The sequence below is a fragment of the Haliaeetus leucocephalus genome, unplaced genomic scaffold (genome assembly GCF_000737465.1).
Source record: "Haliaeetus leucocephalus isolate CR32 unplaced genomic scaffold, Haliaeetus_leucocephalus-4.0 Scaffold164, whole genome shotgun sequence".
NCBI lineage: Eukaryota > Metazoa > Chordata > Aves > Accipitriformes > Accipitridae > Haliaeetus > Haliaeetus leucocephalus.
This window is the reverse complement of record NW_010972600.1, coordinates 1405591-1414180: the sequence shown is the minus strand read 5'-3', so window position 1 is coordinate 1414180 and position 8590 is coordinate 1405591. Positions and strand designations below refer to the sequence as shown.

The following is an 8590-nucleotide window of genomic DNA, read 5'->3' as shown; positions in this document are numbered from 1 at the left end:
CCCCCCCCCCCCCCCCGCCGCAGGAGCAAACAGGAGCCCTCGGCACGGCCGCTGGTGAATCCCCACCAAGAAAAACCCCACACGGTGCCAGGACGCAGCTAGAGCCGCACAGGGCGGCAATACCAGTGGGGGGACACACGCACCCCATCCTCCCTGTGCCCTCCCCATCTCTGTCACCCCCAGAGCATCCTCCACCAGCACACCAGCTCGGAGCTGCTGGCAGCACCGCGTCCCCTGGGGTCACCCCCTGACCCTCTCCCCGTGGTTTTTTTTTGCCATCGCAGGGTGGGACGTGGAGGCCGGGAGCAGCGGTGGGATCAGCCCCGATGTCCTGGTGTCGCTGTCGGCGCCCAAGCAGTGTGCCCGTCGCTTTCTGGGCCGCCAGCACTTCGTGGCCGGTCGATTCCTTCCCTACGACGTGCAGAAGAAGTTTGAGCTCAACCCACCCAAGTACCCCGGCACCGAGTGCGTGGTGGCCCTGTGAGCCCCCCCGGGAATAAAGCACTTGGTGGCTCTTCCTTGGGGTCGGTGTCTTCCTGGGGACACGGGGTGAGGGGACGGTGGTCTCCCGGCAGGGTTTGGGCTGGGGGATTGTGCCGGGACTTGACCCCACACTCCATCCGTACCAGGGGACTCGGCCCCCTGCACAGCTCAACACCCCCCATGCTGCATCCCCTGGGACCTGTCACCAACCTGCTTTTGGGGACAGACCCGACGTGACCTCCTCTATCACCCACCCCATGGGGATGTGGGCAACTGCCAGGGTCCCGTGGGTGGCTGCAGGGTCCCCAGTGCTGCCACATCCCCCCCTAGCCTGAAACCCTCAAATGTGCTGGGGAAGGGCTGCAGGAGCAGCCCCCTTGTTATGGGGTGTTTAATTAACAGGGAGGGCAGTGACAAATCACCGCTGGGGACCGTCTCCACCTGTCCCAGCAGAGAAGGTGTTCTTGACCCTGCAAGAGCGCTGGGAGCTACTTCCCCCCCCCCACCGGGGAGCTCCGTGCAGCCGGAGTTTTGGGGAATGCAGGGAATGTGCTGGGATTTCTGTCGGCCGGGCTGCGAGAGGGGGCTGTGGTCCCCAGCTGTGGGCGGCTGCAGTTTGGGGGTGACCCTGAGGGGGGGTCCCCACCCCCCCCACCTGCCATCACACACCAGCACCGCTGGGCGCTTTGCATCCTGCAGCCCCACAGGGCAGTTTGGGCCATGGGTGCACCAAGCTCTGCCCGGCCTCAGCTCCAGCTCGGCATTGGGACACGGTGCGGCTCTGGCACACCCACGTGAGCCAGGTCACGGCGCGGGCGCCCACCGGCCCCCACCAGCCCTCCGTGCCCCAAGGCAACGGGTGCCAAGGGAGTGCTGGCACCCCGACCCCAACCGCAGGAGCGCCGAGGCCGGGCTCGCTCGGCTTTTTCCCTTCCCTCCCCTCCACATTCCCAAGCGCATCCAATTTTAGCAGCTCTGCAAAAACAAACCCTCAAGTTTCCCGGGCTGGAGCGGCAAGCGGCAGCGTGCGGCCGGCTCGCTGGGGAGGGCTCCTTCCCGCTTCCCTCTTGACACCGATCCAGCCCCGGCAGAGCCGACGGCCCCGAGTGCCAGGAGCCGATTGCTGCTGTCTGCCGGCGCGAGGGGGAAAGGCCTCATATATAGACCCACGGTGCCGCCACGCTCGCAGACGCCGGCCGACCTGCCGCCGCGAGGGCAGCCATGGGGGAGCTGGCACTGGCCCTCCTGGCTCTCGCCGCCCTGCACGGTGCCGGGGCGTCAGGTAAGGCCGGGGTCTGCCGTCTAACCGTGGCACGGCGAACCCATCCGTGCCGCCCTCCCGGGGGGCTGGCGGCGGCGATACGGGGCAGGATGGGGATGGGGCTGAGCGCTCGCCAGATGTGCGCTGGGGCCAGATGTGTGCCAGGGTCAGAGGTGTGCCAGGTTTGTGGCCATGGCCAGGAGCGGTCCCTCTGGCATCGGATGGTGGGAGGATGCATTGGCGAGGCTCAGGGCGGCTTTGTCCTCTCTTTGGCCATGTCACCCGAGGGACGGGGATGTGTCCTGCGCTGTGTGATGGCTGAGCACCTGCGGGAAGCCCTGGCTGGCTCGGCAGCGCCAGCTGCTCCACGGGGCTTTTGCCTCCCGGTGCTGAGCCCCCTCCAGCCCCATGGGGGTCTCTGCAAGGTGCCAAGAGCAGCATCCGTGCCAGACTGAGCCAGGAATGTCCCTGGACTGGGGACAAAATTCATCCACCTGCAGAACAGGGGCTGCGAGGGGTCCGGCTGTCCCCCAGCTCCCTGCCACCTGGGGAAGGGACAGGAGGTGGCAGGGTCGAGGCTCCAACTTTGCCGTGGGATTGCTGCTGGTGGAGGGATGGTGCCCACTGCATGCCCGTGGGGTACTCACAGTGGTCCAGGTTGCACAGGGGTGTCTTGAGTGTTCGGCAGCATCCCGTCCAGTGCCTGTCAGTGTCAGGCACCAGGGGCCAGGTTTCTCTCCAGGGACCTGCTCCCCGCATCCATCCCCTCCAGCACAGCTGAACCCTCCCGTCTCAGCACCCCGGATCACCTGCACGAAGGGCAGGCAGGGCTGCCCTTAGAGACCCCGGCTCACCAGGGTACACTCCGATGGGATGTGGCCAGCCGGGCTCAGTGGGAGCTGCCGGGGGGGACACCCTCCACCTGGGATTCACGGCGAGCCCCACTGCACTGGCCACTGCCGCGGCACCGGCTCCGCTTGCCAGCTGCGGTTTTACAGCCCTATTACCTGCCTCCTCCCGGTTTGGCTGGTGGGGCTCGGCATGACGCCAGGTTCATGCCGTGTTCTCAGCATGGCGGGTGCGTGTGTGGGCACCCTGGCTCATCTCCCCATCCCCTATCACCCCTGGGGCCAGGCTCACCCCAGGGCAGCCGAGAGCTCATGGGCAGCATTTGCCCAGTGTGCAGCCTGTGGACACGGTGTGGGTGCTGGCGTGGCCGGACTCGCCACACGGCACCAGCCTCGGCTGCCCCTTGGTCCATCCCTGGCCAGCCAGGAGGCTGCAGCCTGTCCTCGGCCACCTTGGATGGTGACACCACCAGCCTGGTCCCGTGGAGCCTGTAAATCCTGTCCTGAGCCCCTCACCTGGCTGATGATGTGGGGCTGGGGGGGCTCAGGGTGTGGGGGGGGTCCCCATCCCCGCTGGGACATGGCATGTCCCAGCGCTGGCTGAGCTTTCCTTTGGTGCCCACAGCTTGGCAAGGGACCAGCTGGGCACCACTGGGTGCCCTGGGGAGAGCGTGCCCCAGCACCGGGTGCTCTCACCCTGTGCTTCCCGCAGAGCCCCTGGAGAACAACTCGGAGCCGGGCAAGAGCGGCGCGGCGGGGAAGCCCTGGAAAGCAGCTCCCAGCCTGGCAGACCTCGACCTGGACACGGCAGGTACGGCTGTCCCTGAGCCCCCCGTGTCATCGGGTCCTGCAGTTGGGACACCCCAAAGGGGCTGCACGGGGTGATGCCCACCATGCCAGCCCAGGAGGTGCCATCTCCCCCCGTAGCAGTGTCCCCACGGGACCCTCGCAGCAAGGACGTGATGTCCACCCTGCGCTCCCCAAAGCTCCGCATCCCCCGGTGCTCTCCATCCCCATGTGCTTTCATCTGTTCATCCTTTGTCCATGGAGCCCTCGATGTCCCCGAGCTGTCCCCAGCCCCGGTGACACCCCGGGGTGCTCAGGGACCGCAGGGCTGCTCCCCACCCGCGCGCTCAGGGCTCGCTCCGTCCCAGGGAGAGGAGCCGAGTGGACGTCCTGGTTCAATATCGACCACCCCGGGGGGGACGGGGACTACGAGAGCCTGGAGGCCATTCGCTTCTACTACCGTGGACGCGTCTGCGAGCGGCCGGTGGCCATCCAGGCCCGCACCACCGAGTGGGAGCTGCCCGAGGACGTGGGCGAGGTGGTGCACGTCAGCCCCAAGAAGGGTTTTCGCTGCATCAACAAGGAGCAGCCGCAGGGCAAGACCTGCTCCAACTACCACATCCGATTCCTCTGCCCACTGGGTGAGTGCCCGTCCCCGCTGCGTCCCACCCACCCCCCGGACCCTGCTGGCATGTTGAGGGGGGGGCCATACCCATTGCTTGCTCGTCATCCCCCCGCTGCCGCATCCCACCGGGTGCTGCCGGAGCTGCGGCTACACCAGACCCACCCGCTCCAGCAGTCACCCCTTGGGTCCATCATCCCGGGGGCAACGCGCCCCTTACAGAGCTGGGTGCGAGCGCTGGGTTACCAGTTAATGCTTTTGCCCCCCCACCCCCAGAGCACATCTACTGGTCGCACTGGTCCTCCTGGAGCCCCTGCTCGCGCAGCGCCTGCGGCAGCAGCGGCACCCAGACCCGCACCCGCCGATGCGTCAATGCCCGGCTGGTGGCCGCGCTCAAGGAGCTCAAGTGCAAGGGCAAAGCCGTGGAGCGCCGGCCGTGCAGTGCCGGCCCCTGCCCAGGTAGGGACCGCGGCATCCCTGCCGGCACCCACTTGCCCCCCGGCCACCACTCGCTGCCTGGTGCCGGTCACCTCCGGCTCCTCTCCCGGTCCCCATTGCCAGCAGCACGAGGGGTCCCCGAGGGGCCGTTGGCGCGCAGTGGCTGCCCCCCACGCCGATGCGGCAGCTCCACGGGCGAAGCAGCCTCCGCCTGCGCATCATCAGCTTAATTGCAATAACAGAGGCCGTGTTGGTAAAAATAGCTTGGCAGGGGTGCGCGGGGGTGAGCCGGGGCTGGCCGGGCATGGGTGACTGGATGGAGCCTCCCCGGTTGGGGACCCCCTCATGTCCCCGTGGTGCGGGACCACCCCGGGCTGGGGGCTGGGGTGGAGCGGGGTGCCCGATCCCTGCCCGGCGTCTCCCCCGCAGAGTCAGCATGGATGGAGTGGGGGACCTGGGGCCCCTGTTCTCGCAGCTGCGGCAGTGCCGGGACACGTGTCCGGCGCCGGAGCTGCAAGAAAGCCAAGAAAGTGCCGTGCGCTGGCCGTCCCACCGAGGTGCAGAAATGTCCCCCCTCGCCCTGCCCAGGTACCTGCCCTCGGGGACACGGGAACCCCCTCCCCGGTGTCCCCCCCCGAGCCGCGTGGCCCCACCGCCAGCCATGCCCATGGGTTCTGAGCGCCGTGCCACCCCCGCAGCCTGCCCTGAGCGCACGCTGCAGGGCACCGTCGTCTCCGCCACCGGCACGGCGCTGCCAGATGCCCGCATCTACCTGGAGGGCCGCCCGCCGGTGCTGCTGGCCCGCAGCGATGCCGACGGGCGCTTCGCCGCGGCGGGGCTGTGCGAGGGCACCGCTGCCAACGTCAGCGCCCACCGGGAGGGCTTCGCCCCAGGACTAGCACCCATCGTCTCCAACGGCTCTGGCGTGGCGGTGGCGAATGTGACGCTGCAGAGACTGGGTGAGCATCGCGGCGCGGGGCACAGGGCTGAGCCGTGCAACCCTCGAGGGATTTCCCCGAGGGATGCGTGGTGGGGGGGAGCGATCCGGGGGGGGCGGCCAAGGCTTGTTGCACCCTCTGCCGCCTTCCTCCCCTGCAGAGAAACCCTACATGGTGCTGCACCCCAAGGCAAAGGTGCGGGTGGCCGGGCAGGAGGTGACCTTCTGCTGCAAAGCCTCGGGCACCCCCGTGCCCAAGAAATACTACTGGTGAGCAGGGTCCGGGCGGCAGAACGCCACGGCTGGGGATGGTGGGGAAAGGCAGCGCCGGCCACATCCCCGCTGAGCCCGTCCCAATGTCCCCACAGGTACCACAACGGGACGCTGCTGGAGAGGAAGGTGTACCGGTATGGCAGCCACCTGGTGCTGCGGGGGCTGGCGCCGGAGCAGGCTGGCACCTACCACTGCAAAGCCAGCACTGAGGCGGGCGCCATCAAATCGGCGCCGGCACAGCTCACCGTGCTGGGTGAGAACGGGATGGGCTTTGTTAGCGGCAGCATCGTGCTGGGATGGGGTGTGCGGTGGGGAGGGTCACTCTAACCGCCTGTCTCCCCTCGTTCCCCCCCACCCAGCCCAGGGCCAGCAGAGCTGCAAGCCAGAGCCTGAGCCGAGCCTCGTGGAGCTGCCCAGCGAGTGCCCGCAGGATGCCGCCGGCTCCCGCTACTACGACGTGGGTCGCTGTGCGCCCACCCCGTGTGCCGGCGGCCCGGCCGAGCGGTCAGGGTGCGGAGCGGACACGGGGCACTGCTGCGGGGTGCGGAGGATGGAGATGCGGGAGATCCCCTGTGCCGGCTTCGTGCTGCCCATCAAGGTGGTGGCCGAGTGCGGTTGCGGACCCTGCACCCAGCCCCGCATCCTGGTGCAGGGACGGGTGACGGCAGCTGACACCGGCGAGCCCCTGCGCTTCGGGCAGATCTTCCTGGGTGGGAGGAAGGTCGGCTTCACCGGCTACAAGGGCTCCTTCACCATTGAGGTGCCGCCGGACACGCAGCGCTTGGTGGTTCGCTTCGTGGACCGGCAGCAGAGGTTGGTGGATGCCGTCAAGGTCCTGCCCTTCAACCGCCGTGGCGGTGCCATCTACCAGGAGGTGAAGATGCTGCGGAAGAAGGAGCCGGTGGATCTGGACGGCAGCCGGAGCAACGCCATCCCGCTAGGGGAGGCGAGCGGCCAGGAGCCCATCGGGGAGCTTGTCCTTCCCGCCGGCATCTTCCTCCGTCCCTCTGGGGAGGTCTTCAGAGGCACAGTCAAAGCCAGCGTCACCTTCCTGGACCCCAGGGACATGGCAACAGCCAGCGCCGCCTCCAGTGACCTCAGCTTTGCCAACGCCGAGGGGGAGATCGTTCCCTTGCGGACCTACGGCATGTTCGCTGTAGATTTTCTGGAAGGGGAGAGCGGCGCGGCGTTGCAGACAGGGCCGGTGGAGGTGCGGATGGATGCGGGGCAGGTCCGGATGCCGGAGCACCTGCAGAAGATGAAGTTGTGGTCCTTGAACCCTGAGACCGGCTTGTGGGAGGAGGAGGGGGTCCTCCGGCCAGCCAGGGGGAACCGGGGAAAGAGGGAGGAGAGGACCTTCTTGGTGGGGAACCTGGAGATCCGGGAGCGGCGTCTTTTCAACCTGGACGTGCCGGAGGACCGCCGCTGCTTCGTCAAGGTCAGAGCTTACAGCAATGAGAAGTTCAACCCCTACGAGCAACTGGAAGGGGTGGTCATCAGCCTCATCAACCTGGAGCCCCAGCCCGGCTATCCTGCCAACCCCCGGGCGTGGGGTCGCTTCGACAGCGTGGTGACAGGTCCCAACGGAGCCTGCCTGCCTGCTTTCTGCGACGGCCAGCGCCCCGACGCCTACTCGGCGTATGTCACTGCCACGCTGGGTGGGGAGGAGCTGGAAGCCGTGGCCTCCAGCCCCAAGCTCAACCCCAATGCCATTGGGGTGTCCCAGCCCTACCTGGGCAAGCTGGGCTACCGTCGGTTGGACCACGATGACCCCAACTTGAAGAAGACAGCTTTCCAAATCAACGTGGCCAAGCCTGACCCCAACAACGTTGATGAGACCAACGGTCCCATCTACCCTTACCGCAGCCTTGAGGAGTGCGAGGAGGCGCCGGTCAGCGCCAACCACCTCCGCTTCTACCGCGTGGAGGTGGACAAGTATGAGTACAATGTGGTGCCCTTCAAGGAGAGCGACCTGACCTCCTGGACCGGCGACTACCTCTCGTGGTGGCCCAACCCTCAGGAGTTCAGGGCTTGTTTCATCAAGGTACAGATTGAGGGGCCGCAGGAGTACATGGTGAGGTCCCGTAATGTGGGGGGCAGCCACCCCCGCACCCGGGGGCAGCTCTACGGGCTGCGTGACACCCGTAGCGTGCGGGATACGCTGTTGGAGAACACCTCAGGTGCCTGCGTGGAGTTCAAGTGCAGCGGTATGCTCTTCGACCAGAGCCTGGTGGATCGCACCTTGGTCTCCATCGTCCCCCAAGGCAGCTGCCACCGCACGGCCGTCAACAGCCTCCTCCGGGACTACCTGAGCCGTCACCCGCCTGTGGCAGACAACAACCACACGGCCGCCTTCACCATGCTGGCACCGGTCGACCCGTTGGGTCACAACTACGGCATCTACACGGTGACGGACCAGAACCCGCGGTTGGCCAAGGAGATCGCCATCGGCCGTTGCTTTGATGGCACCTCCGACGGCTTCTCGCGGGAGATGAAGGCGGATGCGGGTACGGCCGTCACCTTCACCTGCCAGGAGCGGCCGCCGGGGCGGGAGAGCTTCTTCCAGCGCTTGCTGACGGCCCCGGCCGAGGCGCTGGCCGAGATCCGGCGGGAGATGGGGGCCGGCGAGATGCGCCGGGCTCCCCCCGAGGTGATGGACTTCGCCTCCGGCGCCCGAGCCCTGGGCCCCACGGCCACCCTCCGGACCCCCAGCAGCCGCCGGAGGATGGGCCGGATCCAGGGGCAGCCGTGAGTGCCACATCCCCCCCCCATGCCCCCTCCCCGGCTCAGCTCCGCCCTCCTTTTCCCCGTCGCTTTTACCCGCACTCATTTATAATGACCAAGGGGGGGACACGCACGCACGGGACACGTGAAGTGGGACCCCCCGCCATGCCCCCGGGGGACAGTGGGGCAGGGGACCACCGGGACGCGGGGAGGGGGGG

The 8590-nt window shown here is 67.7% G+C and overlaps 2 protein-coding genes across 2 annotated transcripts in view; both read left to right on the top strand.

Annotated features, from left to right (window-relative positions):
• Positions 1–484, top strand: part of YJEFN3 (YjeF N-terminal domain containing 3) — a 4052-nt gene extending 3568 nt beyond the window's left edge. Inside the window, exon 6 of the mRNA XM_010563303.1 lies at positions 285–484. Coding sequence (XP_010561605.1) covers positions 285–484 — 200 coding nt within the window. The remainder of the gene's footprint in view (positions 1–284) is intronic.
• Positions 485–1704: 1220 nt separating this feature from the next.
• CILP2 (cartilage intermediate layer protein 2) lies at positions 1705–8400 on the top strand. Its single transcript, XM_010563302.1, has 8 exons — positions 1705–1765; positions 3305–3403; positions 3747–4019; positions 4868–5032; positions 5137–5397; positions 5537–5645; positions 5744–5901; positions 6008–8400. Exons 1-8 carry the CDS (start codon positions 1705–1707, stop codon positions 8398–8400), a joined length of 3519 nt encoding a protein of 1172 aa, XP_010561604.1.
• The last annotated feature ends 190 nt before the right edge of the window (positions 8401–8590 follow it).

Coding starts and splice junctions, on each gene's coding strand:
- CILP2 (XM_010563302.1), top strand. CDS start 1,705: ATGGGGGAGCTGGCACTGGCCCTCCTGGCTCTCGCCGCCCTGCACGGT. Junction 1,766..3,304: donor GCACGGTGCCGGGGCGTCAG/GTAAGGCCGGGG, acceptor TGCTTCCCGCAG/AGCCCCTGGAGAACAACTCG. Junction 5,902..6,007: donor GGCACAGCTCACCGTGCTGG/GTGAGAACGGGA, acceptor CCCCCCACCCAG/CCCAGGGCCAGCAGAGCTGC.